A 26,115-nucleotide genomic window follows, 5' to 3' on the forward strand; every position below is an offset into this window, starting at 1 on the left:
ATTCATTGACATTAAATGACATAGAACACTCAATTTTTTGACCATTGTGTCTGACTAAATATTCTGGTATTTGATGGTCACTTGAACAACACCCTAACAGAAGGATAACACCATGATGTGTAATTTTATTGTACATGCACGCAGGTTTCTGCAATGACACAAAGAACAGGAGAACCATATTTACTTTAAGGAAAAGTTTCAACCAAGTTCTGGATAAAAATTCTCAGCATGTTTTTTAGAAAGGACATTAGTAATTGAAATTTTTTTTTTACTGCATGACAACTGTAACATTTTCATTAAATTTAATGTAAATAAACTACATTTCAAAGGGGTCACATTATTTTTATAAGAATGATGAGGTGAGAAATGAGGGGCATGTTCAATCAAATTCAAATGCTGCATCTCTAAGTGTAAATAATGACAATAAAAAGAAAGCTGTTAACTCTGGTCAGCCAATGATGACTTCATTGGAAATACATTCTAACAAAAATTTTTGCCAGTGAAAATGCTAAAGCTCTAATGTCTAATGATAGTCTTATAGCCGAAATGTTAAAATTTCAAATTAAAAAGATCTTTGTAAACCCAGAATACTTAACTTTTCAATAAACTCCTCAAATTGTTAAAGAAAAAAAAAAAAAAGATCAAGCTACTGGCACAATTCCTCAGTCATCTGTAACTATTAATTAGAATGCCTTATCCCTTCATTCGGTCACGTCATTGGCAGAGGAGAAAATGGCTGACACTGCAGCTGAAAAATTTATTCTTCCAGCATGCTGGGATATTTTGTGAACAGAGTGAGATAAATTTGATGATAAACTTAAAAATATCCCTCTTAGTGATAACACAGTATCTCTTCAAATCTTTACTACTGGATGACATTTGGAAGTAATGCTTACTACATACTGAGAAGCTGGTACAGATTTCTCAGATCCAATCTGATAAGAGCATTTCTTCCCCGAGTTGTGCCACTCTCAGAGTTTACAACAGCTCTAAGTGGGTACTTGCTGCAGTGTGTAAATGTAACTTCATACACATCTGGATTCAATATATTTACAGAATTGGGAACATATGCTCTCCATCAATACAGAGTGAAAAACTGCAAAGGATGGAGCGGGAAATGGGACAGAAACACAGTCCAATTATTAAAAACTGAAATGATACCCACAGCACTATTTTGCAATCACTGTTTTTTTCTATCATAAGGCTGTTGCCACCCAAAGAAATCCACCCTTGCTCATGAACATGCCGTAGTACCTGCCCCCTTACCTGCAGCTTCACTTTCTGGGGGTTCACTTGGGAAGCAGATGACCCTCCTGATAGATCATCAGAAGGTCAATACTAGCCGAACAGTACATCATGATGCCTACGTCATCCACCTCACTTCATCTCATCACCCAGGCATTTTATCATCTCACCTCATCACAAGGAGGGGGAGCTTAGTGCGGTTAAGATATTTTGAGAGAGAGACCACATTCACTTAACCTTTATTACCGCAGATTGTTACCTTTAACTGTGCCTAATTTATAAATTAAACTTAATGATAGGTATGTATGTACGTATGTATAAGGAAAAGCAAGGTATATATATAGTGTTCGGTACCATCCATGGTTTCAGGCATTCACAGGGCGGTTGGGTACATATCCTTCATGGGGGAAGGCGGGACTACCATAACGGAAAACAGGGAAAGCTGTCATTAGTATTATATAAAGCTCACTGAATGGCAGACTTTTTAAAATATTTTATTCAGAGACTGGCAGTAAATACCCACTTCCTGTGTCATACCCATTTGTTTTACTGTCTCAATGGAATACACTAAGGTGCATGAGCTTAAGTGTGGCATTTATATTTTTCTAACTGAAGCCCAATCTCCTATGGCAAATATTTTCAAACTTGACATCTAAGTCTAACAGAAAGGTGTATTTAACCAATTTTGCAGTTTCTCAAGTTACATTTGAAATTTGGAGAGGGAAATTATATATTTCAATATGATTAACACATCAAAGTGTTCCAAAAGTTTATTTTTAGGACAAAAACAAATATCTAAAAACAATCACCTTGCAACTATGTGTTTGTAACATTCTTATAGCATGCTGAACAGAAGTGTTTTTTTTTTTTAAATAAGGAAAGTTTGAATGAAATTAGAGAAACTGTTGTAATCTCATGGTCTTAAACTTTTAATCATTACTTTCTGGAAGAGAAATGTTGAATATTAAAGAATATTTAGAAAAGAGGTCATCCGACTTTTCAAAGCCCTGGAGTTGAACTTGGTGGCCAAAGAAGGGAATGCATTTGTTTTTTATTTATTCTTTAAAAAATAAGTGTATCGGGGCGCCTGGTGGCTCAGTCAGTTGAGTGTCCGACTTTGGCTCAGGTCATGATCTCACAGTCTGTGAGTTCGAGCCCCGCGTCGGGCTCTGTGCTGACAGCTCAGAGCCTGGAGCCTGCTTCAGATTCTGTGTCTCCCTCTCTCTCTGCCCCTTCCCTGCTCATGCTCTGTGTCTCTCTGACACAAAAATAAATAAAAACGTTAAAAAAAATTTTTAAATAAGTGTATCAATTTTTGACAAATGGTAAAAAAGAATTTCCACTGTGAGACATAAAAAGTCTATTATCATTATTATGAGGACTACAAAGAAACCATTTTTTTTTTGTAAGCTAAGAATTTTCATCCTTGACCCACTTAAAATGTTAAAAAGAAACTGGCTGAACAGTGTACTAGATGCATGAGCAGCATGGTCTCTGTGTGCTCCAAACTGGAATGAGCTATCCAGAGGCAAGCACACTTGATGAATTAAATAAAACATTCCTAATTTTTGTTTTAGTGTTGCCCATTTGGGAACTTTTCCTGTTCTGTATTAAATTATTTGATGAAAACACATTTTATATTAACTTTACGCTTAGACTTTATCATAAAATATGAAAATAGGTACTGTCCCATGAAATTTAATTTCATTTTTAGGCATATTGCTAAGTGTCTGAGTTGGTGTTTGTGTACTACATTTGCTGTACAATGTATTTCTTACTACAGGTTCACTTCCTAAATTAAAGTTAGAAAAATCCCTAGAGGGGAACACTAGTGCTCCTAATACTCTGAATGCAGGAGATTAGGTAGAGCATTCTGATTTCTTCCTGCACTCCTGCCCCCCGACCAGCCAGTGACACGCTCCTCTACATGTTCCTGGACCACACAGCGCTCGCTCCTTGATCCCCTTATGCAGTGAGCACTCCAGCATGCTCCCCACTCCAGGTGACCTGAGCAACAGTCCTAGCCCATCTGTGTTCCAGATTTTCAGAAATCCTATCAGAATCTGATTCTCTGATGCCAATTCCCCAATAAGGTTACCACCCCCAGTAGTGATTTAATATCATTTGTGCATTTTTATTGTTAGTTCAATAGACTTCAGACAGGTTGAAGGGGTAAGTCATCTTGAAGGAAGAAAAGCTTGTGTTTTTCCTACGGCACTACTCAAAGCTAGTGCAGTGAAATAAGCATGCTCAAACACTACTAGCAGAAGCGCAAAATGATACGACCAGATCACGTTAGTAATATGTACCAAGAACCTTAAAAATGTCCATTGCCTTAGATCCAATTAATCTCTTCTTTATGATAAATTCTAAGGAAAGAATCAAATTTCCAACTAGGGTGTTCCTTACAGAGTTATTTACAAAAATACAGTTTTCAATTTTTCTCAAATGTCCATCGGGGGTTTTATTAAATCCCAAATTGTCTCTATAATAGAATATTTGTCAATCACTAAAAATCACGTTTTCAAAAAATTTAATGACAAGAGAAATATATTAAATGGAAAAAGGAAATAAAAAATATAGAGTGGAGAATCCCAACTTTATTTTAAAAAACACATTAGCAAAGATATGATTGCGCAGAAAATACAGAGTAGGATCTTGATTTTATTATGTGTGTACATGCTTTATTTACTCTTTAGATATGCTTCTTGTAGTGAATCACTTATATCACCCATGTCTTAATTATACCTATAACTGCATTATATAAATCACATCTTCGTTTGATATTTTTATAAACCAGATAAACACCATAGCCTACAACTCCTTTGCATGATTTATTTTTCCCAATGCCAGTGCATACCTTCAGCTACCCCCGCATATGTGAGTTTACATACTAAATTTGATTTTAAATGCATATTAATGCAACATTAAGTTAACTATAAGCTTTAGCCATGGTTTTCAACCTGAGTTTCTAGGATCTGAGTGATGCCAGACTTGTCTATTTTTCTTCAATCACATAGCTCTGTGTAGGTAGATATGACACTTACCTGAAATCCTCTCTTACAGGCTCCCTCAATCTCATGGAAGTCATGTTCTGTGCACAGAGGGCAAGCTTCAGCACTCTCCCACAGAAAATAGAATGTACACCCATCACAGGTGCCTGCTGGGCACTTGCTGAAATAAAAAATGAAATGACAGCTCTTATATTCAGCCAAGTCCAATAAACATTGGAGTGCCTACTGCATACCGGAAAGCAATGTGTGGGTGCAAAACCACAGCTCCACACCTATTAGGATAGCTACAATCAAAAAGACAGGCAATAACGAGTTGCAAAAATGTTAAGAAATTAGAACCTATATACACTGCTAATGGGACTGTAAAGAGAGACAAGTGCTTTGTAATAAGGTGGCAGTTCTTCAGACCATTACAAACAGTTACCACATGATCCAGTAATTACGCTTCTAGATAAAAATCCAAGAGAAATAAAAACGTTTATCCACACAAAAACCTGTACATGAATGTTCATAACTGCATTATTCTTAACAGCCCAAAGGTGGAAACAACTCAAATGTCCTTCAGCAGATGAAGAGATAAACAAATGTGATATTACCATTCTATGGGAAATTACTAGGCCATAAAAAGGAATGCAGAAGTAATACATGCCCCAACTTGGATGAACCTCAAAAATATACTAAGTAAAAGAAGCCTATCAAAAGTTATATGTATTTGGGGCACTTGAGTGGCTCAGTAGGTTAAGCGTCCAACTCTTAATTGCGGCTCAGGTCATGATCTCACTGTTCATTAGTTCAAGCCCTTCCTTGAGCCCCGCATCAGGTTCTGTGCTGACCATGCGGAGCCTGCTTGAGAGTCTATCTTTTCCTCTCTCTGTCCCTCTCCTGCTTGCTCTGTCTCAAAATAAATAAGCTTTAAAAAAATTCTATATATTAAATGATGCTATTTTTATAGAAGTCCAAAATAAGAAAATCCACAGCAATAGTAAGTTAGTGGTAAGCTTGGAGTATGGAAGGGAGCTAAGGTAAAGAGAAGCAATAGCCAAAGGGTATAGGTCTTTTTAAGGTGATGAAAAAGCTCTAAAAATGAGTATAGTGATGGCTACATATATCTATGAATATACTAATAACCACTGGCTTGCCTGTTTTAAATGGGCAAACTGTATGGCACGGGAATTTTGTCTCTCTAAAGCTCCTTTTTTTAATTTAAAGGAGACAGATATAATGACACAAAAGTTCTGGGAGAACTTCTTGGTGGAAGGCATGCCTAAGACAAGTCTAGAATATCCAATAGGAGTTAGCCAGAAGAGAAAGGAAGAAAGTAAAGGAATGCCTGCCAGAGGGATGAAATGGTAGACGGATTGGAAGGGAATTCCAAGCTGGTCATGATCACAATGGCTTCAAGAGCAGGACAGTGCGTGGGCACAAGGCATACAGGCAAGAACTAGGTGGTGGATGGAGGTGCCATTTCTGTTTGAAGTAATGTGTTTAGGCAAAGGTTTCAGGGAAAAGAATGATGAACTAGACCATGGTCTCGACAGTGCGGTGGGGTGGGACATGAAAACAAAACAACCTGAAGTGAAAAGACAAACAAAACAACTACCAGATCGACACACAGCTGAAGGATGGAAATGACCGTGCACTCCTGGTTTGCCTCAGCCAGACGATGACTTCTTTCAAGAGGCAGTTACTGTCACCACCCGGTGATGACGCAGGGGCCTTAGACACAGGTGCAGGATTGCACTGAACCAACCACCAGGCAGGGCTGGAATGGAGACTTTTTGAAACTGCTTGCTGGTGGGTGGGCCTATTATATCAGTTTGCCTCCTTCCTTTTAGGGACAGATAAACACAGCATGGATAAAATTAAACTGCTTTTACTGTGTGGAGAATCCTTATTGACTGAAGCAGGAAGTTATGTGGAAAGGTTCTGGTGGGAATGGCTGTTTTGTTCATGAATTAATTAAAATGGGGAGAACACTATTCCCTTCATTTGTCTACTATACTTCCCTTAAATTAAGTGTGCAAATTCAGGGCAGTGCCCTGAAAACCTCCTTTAGACCTTTGTTGCTGCTGAGTACAGGTGTCCTGAAACACCTAGGGCAAAAGATAGACACACAATCATAGGGAGAACCCCAAAACACCCCTTCTTAAGTTTTAACTTCAGATGGCTTTCTGATGATAGGCAATCCAAAACTGTAATTTTCGGTCTACCAGCGAAGTAAAATTCCATACCCTCAGTATATATTCTCAGGATACTCTACAATATGAACCCTGACACAGAAGTCTACAATACCTAAAAATGGACTATGTTTTTAGAGGCCTATCCTTCCAAATGCTTGCATGCTGTAGACCAAGTCAACGTGGTGAGATGTAAATAAAAGCATGATTCTGTGTAACGTGCTTCAGAAAGAGAGGCCTGGTACTATGAGAGCTAAGAACAGTGATGAAGGGGGACGCTTTGGAAAAATGGCTTAACTCTTACCTGCCTTGATTTGTTTGTAAAAGGGAGTAAAGTATATTCAGACCAAGAAACAAAAAGAGATTTAAAAAAAAAATGGTAAGTACAAGAGATGAAAATCATGCCACCTAAAAAAATGATCCCTACTTCCCATCAGTAAAACCAACTCAACATTGCACTTCTGAAAAAAATTGGGTAACCTATTTGAAATGTTTTTCAAGAACACAATTATTATTTGCATAACAATGAGCTGAAACTTTAAAGGTAATTAACTTTTTTGATCATTTAGCAAAAAGTACCAAAATACTTTCCTGCTCAATTCTCTCCTTCCCACATTATTTTGTTTTATCTTTCCCACACAGAGACATTTTCAAGGGTGGTGAGGGCTGTTTATCTTGGGAAAATAAAATAATAAGTTTGGTAAAATTCGAGAAAAAAAACTGAACAAATAAAAAAGAAAAGGGGAAAATTAATCAAAGTTGCAAAGAGCTCTGCAGAGAAAACCTGGGTTACAGGTGTGGCTGGACTTGCAAGTGATTTTGTGTTTTTCCACAAGTGATTCGGCCCCTCCCCCATGCTGTTTCAGATCTGTAATTTATCAGAAATGAGATGTCTGTTCCACTGCCTTCACTGGGTTGTTATAAAGGACAAAATGAGAGAACAATTTGGGAAAGTTTAAAGTACTGCAAAATATAAAAGACTATTAACAATTCACATCACTTTCTATAGAACTGGGAGAAGTACAGAATTGGGGGAAGAAATCAAGACATTGATATAACTTATAAAGCTGCCATTAGGTGTCAAAATACTGCAATGATTCAGTGCCTTTCCCTGGTAGACTCCACTTTTTAAAATATACTCTTAGGTTAAAAGCAGTTTAGTTTAGAATCAATTCTTCAATTCTTTGAACCCAACGAATCATTTACAATGTGGAACATCCAAATTTGATTCTTTGTTATAAACGTTAAGTTCCACAGTTGAATCAGCCCTTCCCTGTGAAATGACAAGGATGTAGGAAGCAGTACTAATTTCAATAGTGCTTATATATAAAAGGAAAATAGGGAAAAAAAGATGCAAGAGTATATATATATTTTTTTCTTCTACTAAGAACAAAAAAGCAAGTAGTAAGATAGACAAACACTTTAATGCCAAATATGTGAAACCTTTTTCCCTTTGATGACCTGTGCCACCACTATCTCTACCCCCTACCCCCTGGCCTTGTAAAGGTGTCACTAATTGTGCTTCTTTTATAATTTTTGATCCACAAGATCACCATAGAAACCAGAGAGAAGATGTCTAAAGAGCCAGTACATAATCCTGGAAAGCTGGGGTATGCAAGGCTAGAATTCCACAAGATGACCCCAGGGCTGTGAACTCTAGGTAGAGAAACCACCATCAACACAAAGGATAACCAGTGCATCCTAATTTGGTTTTACTGTTAAACGAGGAAGACTTTCCAGTTTCCTTATTTTGCTCTGGAACTGCCTTACCACTGCGGATAGCACTGGCCATGTGTAAGAATTCAGGTGAATCTTTTTTTTTTAAGTAAGTGATGTCTTAGATTCTAAATTGGATACATTTTCTGGGGGTAAAGTGGACTGAGCTATGAGTTATTAGCATCCTCTAAATGAATCATCTTACCTAAAGCAGGGTCTACTTGGTTCATCTACTAATTCATGGACAGTAATCTTAATTTCTTATGAACTATTACAACCCAATACTCAAACTATTGCTAATTGTTTAGACAGTTGATAAAGCAGTATAAACTTGTTTTTGCCTGAACTTTATGCAAACTCCAAAGTTAAAATAAATTCATGTACGGTGTAAGTATGTTTCTATCCCTCGTACAGTGGGTCTCAGGAGACTGGGGGGAAAGGCCATAGTCTTATATGCCTAGAACTTTTCTCATTTGGTGTCAGAGCACTAATGTTACTCAGACGCTTTCATGTGAGGCTTTTCTGGGTTTATTGGGGTTCCCCTATCTCGGAGTTCACAGACGGGCATCGTCTGGCATAGGAGATGCTGACTAGCTGCCAGTAACTCCCTTCGGCTTTGGCTTCTGAGAAAGCTCAACCTTTCTCTGCTAAGAATGCCAATGGGCAGAAAGCCTTCTTGTGTGGGGTCCATAAAATGGCTTTGGTTCTTGCTCCAATTTTGTTTGCCCTGAGGCTGAAGAGTATAAATCACTTATGACTGAGTTTGAACATAAGATTTTTTGACCTATACCTCTTAGATCCAGGGATATAAAATTCTACCAGTCTCCTGCAAAAACCGCCCTTTTTACAGATTCCCCCCGAGGTTAATTACCAAAAGCCAGAATCTGATCAAGATCTGTACAAACTACATTAGCTGACACTCCCCAGTCCCTTTTACCTCCAGGCTCTGCAAAATCTGTCAAACTTTTGTCATCCTTATTTCAAAATGGATCCTTAAACTTTATGACTGTTTCGTGACATTTTTATGTCATGTCTTAAGATTACTCATTAGTGCTGAAGCATATAATTTTAACGATTCTGTATTAGAATTTTTCCATTTCTTAATCATAATGGGTTTTTACTTGTTGCTCATAGTGTTTTATATGCCTCCTCATTTTCATTGTTCTAAGAACATATTTGGCTTTAAAATTTTAAATTCTATTGTCTTTTAAATTTAACTTGTGCAGATTTAGATATCTATTATCTGTCCATAAATAGTTCAGAGGAAAAAGAAAACAAGGAACTCCGTTAACCAATCATTATCCTCTGGCTCCTACCAACTCAAAATGGATAGACATCTTGGCTTCAACAGAACTCCCCCAAAACCAAAGATGATACTACATTAGTGTCCTATAGGTCCAAAGACTTTGACAGAGGAACTCTCAATCAGAGCCTGTGGAATAAAGCCTTGGTACATTCAACCTCTGAACGCCTTCAGGACAGATTTCTGAAGCATCCCTTTTGTGAGATATAATATTCTCAGAGGCTATGCTTTCTTTCTTTCTTTCTTTTTTTTTTTTTTTTTTAATGAGCAACAGCCCCTCTCCACTTGGCCCTGAGACGCCCACTAGCTTGACTCCATCTCTGAGACTGAGGCTACACTTAAAACTGAAGATGAACTTGGATTTTGAAGGAGGTTTTGGCAAAATAGTTTTAGACTGATTTATGAACCACCCAAGCAGTTAAATATAGTTATAAGTTGAGGGAAAGAGAAAGAGAGAGCACGATGTTTTCCTCTAACTCATACCATTACTAAAGATGACCTTGTTGGAGGGAGGATGACTCATTTTAAACAAGGCACCAATAACTTGCAGATCAAATGAGTTATCCCCCAGATAAATGTGATATTTGTCTCTCTGCCTAGTGTGCTTCTTTGCAAATCTCTACCTGTGAAGAACTGGAGGGAAAAAACAGCAAGATGAAAACATGATGGTAAGAACAGAACGAGACACAGTCAGGACAACATTCCATCCTGAATGTGCCAACACAGTTATACAGCCTGGGTCCTCAGTGTTTCCTACTGTGTGAAATGAATGGGTCTGACTGAGGGATCTCTAAGGTGCTATGACATCTCCATTATCAGAGTAAAAATGATTCCTTTTGCCCATTTTCTAATGATGCGTTTTCAAAACCTTTCCATTAATAGAAATTTCTCACATATTTGAAAGAACTCTTCAAACACAATGCTGGGTCCAAAGTTTTCCTAATGAAAGAAGAACTTCCAAGTTTTCCAACCACCTCCAATCATGACTGGAGGCTGGCAAAGTTTCTTAGGCAGAGGCTGGAGGGGGATCTATTCAGGGATATCAGCAGTCTACTTTGTTACAAATTCGTTTGCTGGCCAAGATACAAACTGCACCAGATAATCCCAAAGTCCAGCCTGGCTCTCAGATTGCATCTGCCACAGACATCATGCTGTTAAATTTTTATCTAAAATGTCTCACACCTTCCAGACACTTTGTAGAATTAGAAACCAACTGCATTTGCCAGACCAAACAGACAGGTTGTAGTTTTCCAATTGCAGATTAGTAGGCAGCCCTGATAATTTGCTGTTCCCTCTAAACTTCAGATGAGATACGTAGAGAATACACATTGCCCCTTTTCTCCTGCCCCACGACTCTGTTAAGACATTCCCATTTTCCCAGGTCACCAAGATACAGAGCCCCAACCAACATCACTACCACTAAAGTCTCCTTTCCTGGTTTGCCAAGATTCTTGGCCAAGAGAGGAGAATTCCCGGGGGTGGCATCCCTTCCAAATTGCCGAAGTCTGCTTTCTGAGATTTTTTTGGTTACAGCATATGAGATTTTTCGAGGCAAGTGCCTGGTTAGCACCTTCCTCTCTTATGGAGATCTTAAAGCTCCCCAAAGAAAACTGCAAAGTAAATCCGCTTCAAAAGTAACGTAAGAAACTGGGCTCTGTTAACAATTCCTTACTGTTAGTAGGAAATCTTTATTCAGCCCCACAGCTAAAAAAAATTCTAATTATTTCAGGACAAGCTGCTGTTTCTCATGTTCTGATCCCAGAGCTCCCCCTTGTGCCCTAATGGGAAACTGATTCAAGAAAGAACTAAAACACACTTAGATTGTTAGGTTCGAGCAGTTCCCTAGAGCAATGGTCCTCAAACCTGGATGTGCATGACAGTTATATACAAAGTCTTATCAAATATGGGTGAATGATTACCCTTTAGACTAAGGTATTTTAAATTAGCTTTTCAGAAAATTAAAATGCAGAACAAAGTTTGAGAATTTGTCTCAGTAGGTTAAGATTAGTAGCTCCTAAATTTTAATATGCTTAGGAATTGTCTTGCAGGTTTTCTTTTAGGATTTTGTTTTTAAGTAGTCTGTACACCCAGTGGGGAGCTCTAACTCAAAACTCCTAGATCAAGAGTCGCACGCTCCTCCATTTGAGCCAGCCAGACTCCCAGAACTGTTTTGTGTTTAAAAAATATATATTCCTATGCTCAACACTCAAGATATTCTTTATGTTTTTGGAAAGATCCAGAAATTGATTTTTAAAAGAAACCCCAAGGTATTCTGCCACAAGTGATCTTGAGAAACCCTGGCAAAGACAGTTATATTCCTGAAGTAGAATAAACTACTACACGTTAAAGGAAAAACTACTTTTCCCCTCCCCACAAGGAAAAACTCAGTTTCTAAGTGCCATAATTTAACATCAGGAAACTTTTTTTTTTTTTACCTTAAAACATCAGAACCCACCTTGGGAGAGTTAGAGTGGATATATTTTCTCATGGACAGATCTAATCTTTGGTAATATTATCTGCTTGGATGAGAGACCTGGAGAGGCTTTGGAAGCCATCCAGGTAGACTCCTAGAGGCTAGACTCTGAGAGGTTCATTGCTAAGTCCAAGGAAGGATGTTATAAGTGCTACCATTAACAGAACAAGCATCTTAACTCAAAGCTCTTTGGGGGGATATCAGGGAATAATTAAAGAAACTCTAAACACACTTTCTCATAAACAAAGGGTGGTTTGCTGCCTTGACTCCAGCTTGGATGCTGGCATAGGGATCCTCCACCAAATGATGCCCTTGAGCATCAGGCTCCCTCTGTCTCTTTCACTGATGTCTAGTAACTTTTATTATGTTCTCCTCTGATCATACACTTCTCTCACCTTGAAAAGGTGAAAAGAAAAATTAATTCCTAGATCTATGAGAACCAGAGAAACACAGTTGGTTAAGAGGTGAATACGAGTGTCCTTTTGTGCCCCAAAGTAAACCCACAATATTGATACCCCTGGAAATACTTTTAAGATGCCGAAGCAATGCTCAGACCACTGATTTCCAATACTGATGTCCTGATATGCGTAAGCACAATAGCTTAAAATCTCTCAATGGTTACTGCGAAACTATCAAAAACAAAACTAAGTCAGTCATTTTCTTTTAAATAAAATTTAATATAAAATTTTATTTAAAAGAAAATTATATATGTATATGTGTGTGTGTGTGTATGTATACACACACACACACACACACACACATATATATTTATATTAACTTGAGAAATACGTTCAAGTCAAACTATGATAAAGGTACCTTAATCCAACAAATATTAGAAATAAACAATCTACATACAGAACAATGAATAACTGCAAAAAACAAAAATCAGCAGACATTTAAGTGTCACTCACACCATGAAAGCATTATTTAAGTTGACAGTTCTGAGTCCATGAAATTGCCCATTTTCTCCTAGTGTTTCTACCCGATATGGACTGTAGAAGTCAAATCTAGACTGTGGAGAGCTACTGCCTCAACTCCAGCAAGTCAAATGAACTGTATTATATATTCTATAGATCAGATTCTACCTTGGTGATTCTGCCACTATTAATCAGAAAATGGAGGAGCTGGAAATGGATCATACAAATTATCCACCCTGGCCCCTATTCTCTCACAGAGAAAGAAACCATGATTCAGAGGTTCAATTACTTCAATCTCGATCACCCAGGTGGTTCACTGTTGATCAAGAACTATAAGCCAGGTTATATATAATCCAGCTCTTAAGGAAATTGGGACTAAACAGTAAGAATAAATACAAGGATACAAACACTGTAATTATATGTTGAAATAATTTTCAAGACAATTAAGCAAACAGGAGGCGAATATGTCTTTGAGGAGATTGGGATGTACTGAGATTTGTGAGGACTTGTTCCTCTTAAGAGACACACAGCATATCCCTATAATAAAAACCTACATATTCTTCTGTTCTCTTTCTGCTTTGCATTCATAGGGACCATGTTTTAAAATAGTAAGATTCTGGGGAGTTTTGATTCCTCACAATAAATACAAATGTGAAATAATCACATAGAAATAAGAATACCTGGGGACTGAAATCACTCCTGCTCCTGGTTTAGTAGGATTGCACCTCATTTTCACAGCAGTTGATCGGCCATTAACACAAGATGTTGTAGTTGTAGAAGACCTATTGAAAGGCAAATGTCATTCCACAGAACAGACATGACATAGATCACCAAGACATAAATATCCTGTGTAGAACTATTTCTATACTCTATGAAACAATGAAAAAGAAAAATGTGTCCAAGTTCACTAATTGAGAATTTTAATACAAACTGGGCTCATTTGCTTTCACTGCCAATGAAGAGTTGACTATTTTCTCAGCTAAAGTGATAAGCTATCATCAAGGTGTTTAGCAAAGTTACTATAATTATAATCAAAGTCACAATCAAAAAAAATTTTTAAAGGGAAGAGAAGCCATATCTACTTTTGCTGTTATTAAGATGTATGAATTACAAATACTGTCTAGACAATGAAGTAGAGTCTCTTTATTGCCTAATTTAAAAGAATATATATAACAGAAAAAAGACATCTATCTGAACTATAACACTTGCAAAATATTTCATGTTTCCTACTTTACACTCAGTCTTCCATTTACAAATTAATCACTGATTATCTGTTAAGTATAAGCTATGACTCTAGGCACCCTGAAGAGACATTCTTTTGATTAAAATTGTCAAGGTAAGCGGCATCTTCACTTACTTATAAAAGAAATGCACATCTGGTATTTGGCTAGGTGGAAGTGGAAACATATCTTCTTTTATATTAATATTTTGCAATGTAGTTTCAACTGTCACTCCTAGTTAACAATAAAAAAAAGCTATTAAGCAATACAGGAAAATTAGGTTTATTTAGTTTCTGTGTATATGAATAGAAAACAGCTTCACTTTGATACTGTCATTTGACCAGAAATATCGTATTAAATTAATGCATTCATGGTAAGGCTAAGAACCTTATGAAGCTCTATAGAATAAAAAAATAAAACAATCTACTCCCTAGCTCTGTTATTTTGTTTAAGTCACTTCACTTCCCTGGGTGTTATGTCCTAATTTGTAAAATTCAAGAAGTAATTGAGATAATCTCTAAAGCCCCTTCCAGCTCTGACATTTCAATAACCTAACAATATAAAAAGTTAGGTTTTGTAGAACAAGCTGGGTTATTTTGCTAATACAGCTTTCAACTCAGTATAGATATACTTGAGAAAACAAAAAATTTTGTGCCCTAATAATTTCCAGAAAATAACTCCAAAACTTGTTTAATCTAAAAGTCAGGCATTTTTCTCATTCCTGGTAGGCAAAATGAGAGCAGAGCCAAAATGCAAGCAATAACAGCAACCTCTCCTTCAGACGAGGAGTTCTGATGCTGAGCACAAGCTTGGTGACTGACCTTGGTGCTGAAAATTAAAGCTCAATTCCTCTGGAGTCTATAGCAATGGTCCTCAAATCTGCTGTATGTTAGAATCACCTATGAAGCTTGTTAGATTGATATGTAGTTAAATGTTTTATCACCATACCAGAGGTTCTAATGAACTGGATCCCTAAAAATAACTGAGAGGTCATTCTTCAAACTTTCCTATACCTTCCAGTCCACAAAGACAGAAGAAACAGGTAGGGAATAAAACTTGGCACATTCACCATTGCTAAGTGTCACCGGCTTACTTTTCATACAAGAAAATATTATGAAAACTGGTGGTAAATATTATGATTTAGATTTATACATTACTTTTTTTACTATTATTTTGTTTATAGTTTTGGTTTCCAAACTTATTTTGCTTCTTAAATTCCTAGAGAACTTGATGAAAGGCACAGACTCTCAAAAAACATCTTATCACATATGAGTTAATATGTAAACTCAGAAGATACTTGTACTCACTTAGATGGATCAATAGATCTCAATTGTAGGAGCTTTCTAACCATGTTACAAAGGGATTAGAATTACCTATAGCCTTCATCATCTATGGCAAATACCAACACAATGACAAGTTATCAGTACTATAATTTTAGAATAACTGCATGCATGCATATAGGAACGAAATGAAGCTTACCTAAAAATGTATCTGCCAGAATGATGGACTGTGATGATAAGGCTGCTCGGAAACCCTTACTCTCAGAGGGAATAATAGTTGACTGGCATACATATGCTCCTACCAAATTCGTGTAATCCTCTGACCCTGCCACCATTTCCTTTACTGTAAAGTCTGTTATATTGTTGGTACAAAGAGCCATCTTCTTCCCCTAGGAAAACAAAGTCATCAAGAGGTTTTACTGAAGAGTCATTCTCTAAAGTGGATCTCAAGAGAGCTAATGACTCTAGTAGAGCAGTGGCTCTCTCCTCACTGCAGAGATTCTGCTTTCAATAAAAGGAAGTGGGGCCCAGGCACCAGCATTTAAAAAAAAAAAAAAAAAAAAAAGCTCTTGAGGAATTCCAACGTCTAACCAGGGTTGAGAGTCATTTAAGTTATAATGAATATATACACTCAATACTACACTGCTCATCCAACTACAAGCATCATTTATGCTGATGAAAGCCATCTAATTTAAGGAACTAAAATCATCTATGAAAACGTTGATTCATAGGATAGCAATGCATTCAAAGAGACCAGATAACTCTGAGTGAAGATTTTAATTCCAAAGGAGAAGACTTGCTCTTCCTTCTCCTTTACCGGCCTACTGTGGCAGAAAGGAAATGTGAAGCCTGAAGAAGAAAGCATAAAAGCCATATTGCAGCAAGATCATAGGACCCCCATCTAAGTTCTTAATAGTTGGTCACTACATGTGTCTTTACTCAATGACATGTACCTACTCAACTACACAGTACGTTGAAGAGAATACAGAGATTTACTTTTTTAATCATTTAATCAGTTGGAATATATAAAGTTAAAAGGCTATTTGAATATACTATAGTCCCTCTGCAAATCACCATAGCTTTCTCTACAATTTCTATGAAGGAATATATAAGGGGGAAAAGGACATGATTTTACTGATCTTAGATGTAAAGTAAGCACACATGAGCATAAAGAAAAGAATACAGATTTATCTTTCTTAATGCAGCTAACAATCCAAACTTAAAAAATTTTCTCCCTCTACCAAGCCTTCTCACACTACAGGTACAATATACTTTTACTAAGCTTAAATTAAATGGCTGAAGCCAAGAAGATGAAAACAATGGAAAAGATGAGAGAGAAACTACTGAGGAAAGAAAGAGGTAAACTACAATAAAAGGAATGAGGACAAAAAGGAAAGAAAGAGGACAGAAAAGAAGAGGGGAAAGATGGAAGGAAAGACAGTGGTAACACAGGCACAAGAACAAAAATAAGCATAATATAATGTGTAACTAATCTCATTCACTGCTCCACTCAGTATTCAACATAACAGGTATTTAATATTTATTTATTTGTCAAATGAACTGAGTAACTAAGCAATAAAGTGTGTTTGATCTCTCCCTGTAAAATCAGGACAGGACAAACCAAACTATACCAAATAAATTTACAGATCTTTTTGTCTGAAAACATCTGTGGTCATCAGATCTCTTTTTGTTTCCTTTGCACAAAGTGTGGCACAGCATCTCATAATGAAGACCACTGGAGATGCCAAAGTTAATATGGAAAGAAACATGGAGGAAATGCCTTATTACATTTTCATCACTGCTAATGGTGTATATATACATATACATACTCTCCTACCCCGACCTCATAGATCTATAAAAATACTGGGCATATAGTCCTGTAATTCTTCCCATTACCAGCATTAATTGAGGTTCTGCTTCTTCCCATAGAAAAATAAGATCCCATTATTTATTAGCAGACACTACCTGATCAAGCGACATTTGTCTCCTGCTTACCTCCTTTTTTATTGTTGAATAAACTTCCTCTTGGAAGTCTTTTTCTTTTAAAACGGACGACATAAAGAACAGTAAAACGTTCCCAAACCAAAACTGCCAGACTGAAAAATAGGTGGGATTGACAAGCCTGACCCATTTTTACAAAAAATGAAAGATGCTTCAAGTACCTACACCATAACTCCAAGCTTTGGGCTTCAGTTGGCTAGATAAGTGCCTTGATGAATGCAGAACCAGACAAGGTTGGCCCTGCTGGAGAAAGCTGCCAGCCGGCCTGCTAGGAGGCAACACAGAATTTAAGCAATCACAGCTCAGTTTCTGACATTTGATTGTTAGTTCCCATAGAGATTTTATTGGGCCATCAACACAGAAAATATCAACTCAGGCAAAGCCGAAATACAGCTCCATCTCACTTTGACAGCCAGAACTCACCTCATGCCCACATAAACTAATATTGAAGAAATGGAAGTATTTTGTTCCTTTGGAAGTAAAGCTGGGTCCATTCATTAACGAGCCCACGCTGCTGAGGTTGCTGAAGTCATAGTGCAAACTCTGATTTTCTTTTTCATGGTGGAAAAAGCAGTCACTATAGCAAACTGAGTGGTCCTTTGATTAGAGATTAAGAAATTAAAAAATATACAGCACAAAAGAAAATATTAGCTGCTATGAACAATGTGTTTCAAAAAAGTTCTATGTTTGAAACTCTTTCAGTAATTTTGTCCTAGTTATATTTTACCATAGGAATATAGAGAATTTCCAAACACTAATTAGATTTTCCTAGGTAGAGTTCAGGAAAATCAGCATTTCTCAAAAGTAAGAGTGAAGTTACTCCAAAACTAGTTTCTTGTATTAAGGTATTTTAATAAACAGCCACAAGTCCCTGTTACACCAGTGTCAACATGCAGTAAAACTACTTTCTCTTTCACCCAAAAATGTCATCAACCTTTGCCCTTAAAATGTTCTAAGATATACTTGTTCTCCATATATTTCTATGTCCCGCCTACAGAGGTAGTTTACTTGCTCTATCTTAACAGAAGACACAAAATATCAATTTTAATATTTTTGGAAGGCATTCTTATTTGAGTGCTTTCCTTACTATTTTATGCCCCCAGGAATTAGGACCTTCATGGCACATATTAAGTGCTTAAGAAATGTTAAGGGCAGAAAACACACACGCACAAATGAAAAAGCCATTTCTAAATATAGCTAGCAACTCTGTAGTTGCCGGAGAAATATTAAAGGGAACTTCTGAGTTTCTTTATGAAGGTGTGTCTTCCCGGGAACAACTGAAACGCACACTCACTTACCTGAGTGCTTCTACTCCCAGGCCCACATGGAATACAAGCCTCCTTGCCATAGACTTGATGTATGGACAGGTAGGTGTCAGGTGGACACTCCTTGCACTGGTTGGTTTCTTTCTCAATGTAGTGGCCTGGGGGGCAGGGGACACACGATGAGCCCGACTGTTCAGAACCGAGGGCACAGGCACGGCATGAGGACGCCACCCCATCAACTGCATTAGTGGCAGTGATAGAATAAATCTTCACCATGTCATTGATGAACCGTCTATTCTAAAAAGAGAGCAGAAAGTAATGACTTCTGCCTTGGGGCTGAGTTGTAAAACCAGAGTGTTTTGTGTTGATATCACCAAAGAACCAAGCAGAGTGTTCCAGCCGAACAGTTTATAAGTGACAATGGATTAATATGATTTCTTCTCAGTTCTTTTAAAAAACAACCTTCGATCTTAACACTAGAAGCTAATTTCCACAGTAATGGAGTTCCAGGAGTTTAGCCACAATCACTACAAGATCTGTCATAACTGGTACAAACTCAGGCACGTTTATAGGCTTTACATCTGGATGAACTGGTATGGTTTAACAGTGGAACAACTTTATCTCCCATACTTGTTTATTCGGATATAAGCCTAAAAGTAATGATATCATAGGATGTTTGCAGTGTGGCAAGTGGAAAAGCTTTGGACAAGGGAGTAGTCTTGGAAGACCAGGACTCTGGTCCTCACCCAAACACTGTGTAATACTGATGCCATCACACCACCCCTTTGGGACTCTCCCTCTCTAGTCCTTTCCCTAGCCTATGACTGATTTCCACCAAAAAGATGCATAGTAGAGAGCAAAACCTGGCCCTGACTATACTTTTCCTTCTTCTGACACTGCATCAAAGAAGATCTAGTTCCCACCAGGCAATGGGCACCACTTTATCAGTAGAGAGCAATGCTAACCGAGACAACTTAATGTTTGTTTCTTGTCTGGGGTAAAGAAAAAAGTCAAGGAAGCATTCCATAGCACATTCATGCTCCACATTATGGTAATCCAAACACTGGTCAAGAACAATTAGAGTCAAGTAACATCTGGGAATGGGTTCCCTGATGAAAGTCTGAAGAGAAAAGAGAAAATGTTCTGCATTTGCTACCACAGCTTTAAGTGGTTTACCTTGTTTTCACCTTGGATAGTCACGTCTATGGAGATCCACAAAAATAACAGTCCTGCTACTATTGAAACATACAATGGAATTTACGTACGGGAGAATTAAGATCTACTCTAGCAGGGAAAGTAAAAGAGAATAAATAATTCTGTGTGTTAACCCACTCATGTGTAATATACACTCTCCAGGCTGTAAAAGGAGACACAACTACAATGAAATAATAAACTAACACCAGTTGATGGCTCCCGGACAAATGTCAGATCATTCAGAAAAAGAGGAAGACGGTCACCAGCCTTCTCAAAGTCTCAGAAAGCTTTAACAATATGTTTTTAAATAACTACAAAATTAGATTTTGTTTCTCTTAAGCTTTCAGCAAATCTATCTGTTCAGTGGAGAACAATCCAAAGATACACTGTGTTACTCAATTCCATACATTCTTGCTCTCAAAATATATATATATATACCATTTTTGTACAAATCTACTCCATAACCAAATGATTGATTCTACATCAATAAAAAAACTAAATCTTTTCCTCCAAGAGATTTGAATGATCATTTTGTATGAATTTCCATTGGGAGCATCATCTTTGTGTTAAAAAAAAAAAAAAAGTGCGTGGAACTTACATCTTGGCCCTGATTAGTTCTCTGGAATGCCCATGTAAATGTAAATGTTGCATTCTTGAAGATGATGTGGGTATAAGCTTGTTTTTCTTTGGTTCCACCCCATGATTCCACCACGTTGGTACTTTTTCTATTAATATCCTAAAATATAGTAGAAAAATATAAACAAAAAAGGCATAAACTCAGTATGGATATACATATGTATACACTACAAATATGTGTGTATTTACAGTAATCCCTGTAAGGTTAGTGAATATTTATCTGGAGGGCACATAACTCTAGAGCTCTCAAAACATGCTTCAAGTCTACATAAGCACTCACTAGCTTATTAATTACAATTTTTAAACCACGTTGTCAATGTAACCTGAAAGAGGTCTCAAATTATAGTATATTTAAGGGTGTGTGTGTGTGTGTGTGTGTGTGTGTGTGTGTGTGTGTCTGTGTGTGCGCCTACAAGCATATGACTCTAGCTTAGGAAATACACTTAGAAGGGAAATGTAATTCCTCAAATTTCTCACAGTAAACTTCTAGAACCCTCACAGAATAGCAAGGTTTTCCATGTTTATCTTTTTTTGTTGAGAGATTCTGCCAGGCAGGTCTTGCACAAGAATTATAAGTTCCGCCTGAACTATACTTGCAACTTCCAGGCTTCCCCAAGTGCAGACTAACCAGAACATTATTTTAAGTTCATGAAATCTCCTGCTTAAACTTGAATTCCAAAGGATAATTTTGTATCATATTTTATTTCTGATTTCCTTAGCTAAATTCAATATTCAGAATAATATACAAAGGTATAACATTTCAACCAATATGCTGTCATTAATGTGGTGAGAAAGCAAATATAGTAAGTCAACCGATGTAATATGCATCTAATTAATTTGAAGTGAAAACTTCAGCTAACCTTGAATTTTCTAATTAGTGTTGACTGCAGAAACCTTAACAGAGGGCTTAGAAATTTGGATGGGCTTCTGTTATCTGGGATGTTGACAATACACGGCATGAGCTCAAAATATGTCTGTTTCTTTCTATGATGTAAACATAGGAGTCAAACATTATAACATAATCAAATATGGTACAAAGATATGTGTCTTGAGTTCACACCACAGAAAGGAATAACAGGATGTGTTTGTCATACATTGCAGAACTTCCCCAGCTTACTAAACAACCAAACCAGGATACATGCCACTTCCTAAAAGAAGCTCATACAACACAAATAGTGCTTTGTTAAACACTATCTTTCTAGATGCTTATTCCAGTAATAAAAGGAACTTACTGCATTATTGCAAATAATACCGTCTTACCTCTGTAAAACACTGCATGATTCTGACAGCATTCCTATATGCTATTTAATGATATCACAAAAAAATCCTGTGAGAAAACCAAATCTAACAGAGAGGAAAGGAAATGATCAGATTCTGCTATGAGCTAAAAACTATAAGGTTGATTCATGAAAGTAAATACCTGTGATCCCTACCCTCAAGAGTGCTTGGCCAAGTGAGAGAGACAAAAACATCAATACAGTCACATGACTAAAATAGAGTTTTCTTGAAGGGTTTCAGGAGCACACTGGAGAGAGTGGCTAATTTTACTTAAAGGATTGAAAGAAAGCTTCCCAGAAGAGGTGACGTTTGAGCAAGGCTTGAATTATGAGTGAGAGTTCACCAGACAAAAGGGGAAAAGGAAGAATGTTATTCTGGCTTAGAGTGTCAAGGCATGAGAACTGAAGTACAGGGTGTTCTTGTAACAAATTCAGGGTGTCTACAGAGATGTGAGTAGTAATAACAGTAGGCTTGTTAACAGAGGCTGGGCTAAGAGTACAAAAAGCCATATAGATACCATGCTAAGGAATTTTAAGTGTATTCAAAGGCTGCTAGTTCTTAAAACTGAGTTGATGTTAGGACTACTCCCATGGCTGGTTAAAATACAGATTTAGTCTCATTACAACTAGGATGAAGCTCAGAAAGCTATATTTCTAACAAATTCTCAGGTGATGCTGGTCCAGGGACCATACTTTAATAGCCATTGCCACAGGCAATAAAAAAACCACCAAGGGAAAGTAGGTAGATTTGATGTTGAGGCCTCTAATAGTGTTTGTATGTTTATAAAGATAATTTTGATAGCAGCATATATGAGAGAATTGAGAAAAAAGAATAGAGACTGCTGTTGAGAAATAATGGGAGTCTGGATTTCAGCAATGGCACCAAGGATGAAGAGGAATTAAAGGGTTAAAGAAATTGGCAGAGCTGGGAATTGAATATTTATTGGTTATTTGTGGTGTAATAAATGGATGTGTTAAAGATAATTCATGATCTTCTTTTACCACTACAAAGTCAATTTTTCTTTTTCAGAACAAAATAGTCTGCCTTCCTTTAATCTGGTAGTAATCACAAATATTTAAATCTTCATCTTGTATATCATGTAGGAAATTGTTAATAGCCTGTTAATGAGCTGCTAAAAGAATATTGGGGAAAAAAGCAAAAACAAATCATGTCTATGAAGTCACTACTTACAGTGCTAAAATCCTAGCCAACAACCTAACAGCCACATGAGGTCTTAATAAATTTTGTGTTGCTACTTTTCTCAACCTAAGACTTGAAATATATGGGCATCAGGAAAAAGTAGGTGAAATTAGAACATGCACAAAGTAAAGTCCTTTGTCTACATTTATTAAACTTAACAATGAAGAGTTTTTTTTCTTCCTGATGCCTTACACTCCCATTATATTCTACCTTCACTTTATTAATACAGGTTTTTCCCTCCTGATGGTTTGAAGTACTGAATGGTTATTAGAGACGAATTTTTCATTGGGCTGGTGGCATATTTTTAGGAAGGAATTTTTACCAGATTAATATTCCCTGACTTCCGTCAATTGCCCAAGCCCCCTCACTCAGTCTTTCCCATGAAGAACACAAGCTTTCTTTGTGGGTTACATTGCACATTTCTTAGTGACTTCTTTAGACATTTTTTTAAAATTTTTTTAATGTTAATGTACTTTTGAGAGAGACAGAGTGTGAGTAGGGGAGGGGCAGAGAGAGAGGAAGACACAGAATCCAAAGCAGGCTCCAGGGTCTGGGCTGTCAGCACAGAGCTCAACGCAGGGCTGGAACTCAGGAACCATGAGATCATGACCTGAGTGGAAGTCAGAAGTCAGAAGCTCAACCGACTGAGCCACTCAGGTGCCCCTAGATATTTTTTAATTTTTTTGGAAGGGCCTAAGAATGGGAAGGAAAATGGAATTCTTATCCCAACTTGCATAAATGAATTGACACTTGAAAGAAAACGCTAAGCTTAGAAACCCGCCTTTGAAAGCCTCTCTTTCACTTACCACCATGAAATACAGAACACAGTCAGCCGAACAGAGGGTCTCAAAGACAAATGTTATTCTTCCAAGTTCAGAACCCATGGCTCCAGTCATAGATGTTGGTGGTCTAGTTGACAGATTAAAATTACAATATTTATAGTATTTTGTAAATACAATATGGAACAAAACTAAGTCACTTTTTCTATTAAGCTGAAAGCCATGCTCATCTCTGCTCCTAATAAATGGCTGCCTCCAGCCACAACTTCTTCCTCACTCAATCTCTGCACACCCATACCATTCCAGTAGTCTACACAACCATGTTAATGTGCTTGAATCTCCTACTATAAATACTACCATCCATTCTAAAGCAGGAAAAAGATGCCTTACTAGGAAGCTTCAACATGGGGAACTAAACCCAAATGGGATTTAAAGAGTTATAACGTACTACTTTACAAAGAAAACTGAGAGAAAAATAAATATATAAACCAAAGGATACTCCCATAAACTACTTGGACTAAGACCTCTTCATTAAGCATCCAAGAATCATGGTCATTGTAACATTTGGACAGAATTAGTGTTAAAAGCTTTGAGCTTTATCTAAGTAATATACAACTAACAGTTATAATTTCTCAATCACCAATTTTACAGATATTCTTAAATGTAATACATTATCCTATAAAAACCTGTTACTTGCTAAGTCCGTCACAATGTAAGTGTATGTTATGAAGGCAGTCATACTTCAACTATTTCTATAGGGAAGCAGGCATGAGGATTCTTACAGAAGGGAATCAGAATTGGTTTTCCTTACTTAAATCCTGGGATATGCAAGTTTAAGATCAGGTAATCATTATCCGAACCTCCAGCCCCACTCTGGATATGATCTCCAGCCACCTCCCAACCTGGAAATGAGATAAGGCATCTTTATCAGTAAAAATTCCGTTAATGATTTCCAACAACCTTTTTAAATAAGGTTTAAAAAACGGACTACTGGTGCTTACGTTCAAAGTTAGAAATACTCCCCCAAAATTCCCTATTTTTACTTTGCAGTAGCAAATTACATGCAGAGGTAGACTCCTAAATATCAATAGACATTCTATATGATTCCCCAGGAAGAATCAAGTAATACATACTTTTGCATCGAAGCTATTCAATGAGAAAACTAACAAGTTTTCTCAATTAGGCTTTTTTTTTTTTTAACTAAAATATATGGTCTTTATCCATTCTAATAAACTGAGATGGAAAATCTTAGTCTTCAGGTAACCAACGGAAACTAAAAATGTCAAATTACTTAATGAAGATTTGGGGTCCAGCGTTCTTTCTTATAGTTTGCTATATTATTGTTCCCTAATTTAAAACTCCTGTTCTGCCTTCATTCACTTATTTATTTACTCAAGTGGCATGCACTGAGTGCCAGGAACCATGCAGTAGGGGTAGAAAGACAAGACTGGGTCTACACTCACTGAGGAGTCAGGTGAATAAAAGCGAGAAAGGCGCATGCTAACTACTGTCAACAGTATAGTTGCAGCTGCACATAGAAGGTGATGGAAGGTCTGTCCTCTGCACAGAAACAATCAATATACTATAGGCTGAAAGGGGCCCCTTGCATAAGGAAAGGAGAAGCATCCCCACACACACCATTATTTACTTGTTTTCAGAAATTCTATTTATATTTATTATAAAATTTTGAAAGCCACAGAAAAATTGAGAAATGAAAATTAAACGTACTTTTAATAAAATAAATAAAACCAGTGTTAACATTTTGAGGAGTTTCTTTTCACTATCTTTTGATGCACACGTTTTTACATCACTGAGCTCTTACTGTTGATAACATTTTGTGCCATGGTTTTATATGGTAACATTACTGCATATGCATTTTATCCATATACTTTACTAACATATTTATGACTGAATTAATAGTTTATCATGAGACAGATATAATTAATATCTATAATTTACCAAATCACACTACTTGATTTATCTCCTTGTTTTTTTTAAGTTTATTTATTTATTTTGAAAGAGAGAGGGGGGGGGGGGGCAGAGACAAAGTCTCAGCAGGCTCTGCACTGTCAGTACAGAGCCCAACATGAGGCTCAAAACCACAAACTGTGAGATCATGACCTGAGCTGAAGTCAAGAGTCAGATGCTTAACCAAGTGAGCTACCCAGGTTCCCCTGGACTTACCTCCTTTTGACCACACATCCAATTTAACCATTTGGATTGTTTTTACCTTTTAGCTAGTATAAATGACACTATAATACTAAACCTATTTTTGGTAAAGTTTTTCTGTATTTGTCTAGAAAAGAATCTCAGTAAAAGAATTACTAGGTCAAATAAATATATTTTTAAACCAGTATTCTGTGTTGTTACCGTGACTTGGAAAGCAATGTGTGCCAAGGAGGAATGTTTATTAAATA

At 37.0% G+C, this 26,115-nt stretch overlaps 1 protein-coding gene across 1 annotated transcript in view; it reads right to left on the reverse strand.

The window, feature by feature from the left end:
* The window catches only part of ELAPOR2 (endosome-lysosome associated apoptosis and autophagy regulator family member 2), a 176,541-nt gene that overhangs the window by 16,642 nt on the left and 133,784 nt on the right, over positions 1–26,115 (reverse strand). Inside the window, exons 11-19 of the mRNA XM_019443170.2 lie at positions 24,510–24,600; positions 23,726–23,828; positions 20,404–20,541; positions 18,645–18,908; positions 17,770–17,943; positions 15,545–15,734; positions 14,203–14,299; positions 13,526–13,627; positions 4,293–4,419 (exon numbers count right to left, since the gene is read on the reverse strand). Coding sequence (XP_019298715.2) covers positions 4,293–4,419; positions 13,526–13,627; positions 14,203–14,299; positions 15,545–15,734; positions 17,770–17,943; positions 18,645–18,908; positions 20,404–20,541; positions 23,726–23,828; positions 24,510–24,600 — 1,286 coding nt within the window. The remainder of the gene's footprint in view (positions 1–4,292; positions 4,420–13,525; positions 13,628–14,202; positions 14,300–15,544; positions 15,735–17,769; positions 17,944–18,644; positions 18,909–20,403; positions 20,542–23,725; positions 23,829–24,509; positions 24,601–26,115) is intronic.

The sequence above is a fragment of the Panthera pardus genome, unplaced genomic scaffold (genome assembly GCF_024362965.1).
Source record: "Panthera pardus isolate Hobbes unplaced genomic scaffold, ASM2436296v1 HiC_scaffold_8, whole genome shotgun sequence".
Lineage (NCBI taxonomy): Eukaryota > Metazoa > Chordata > Mammalia > Carnivora > Felidae > Panthera > Panthera pardus.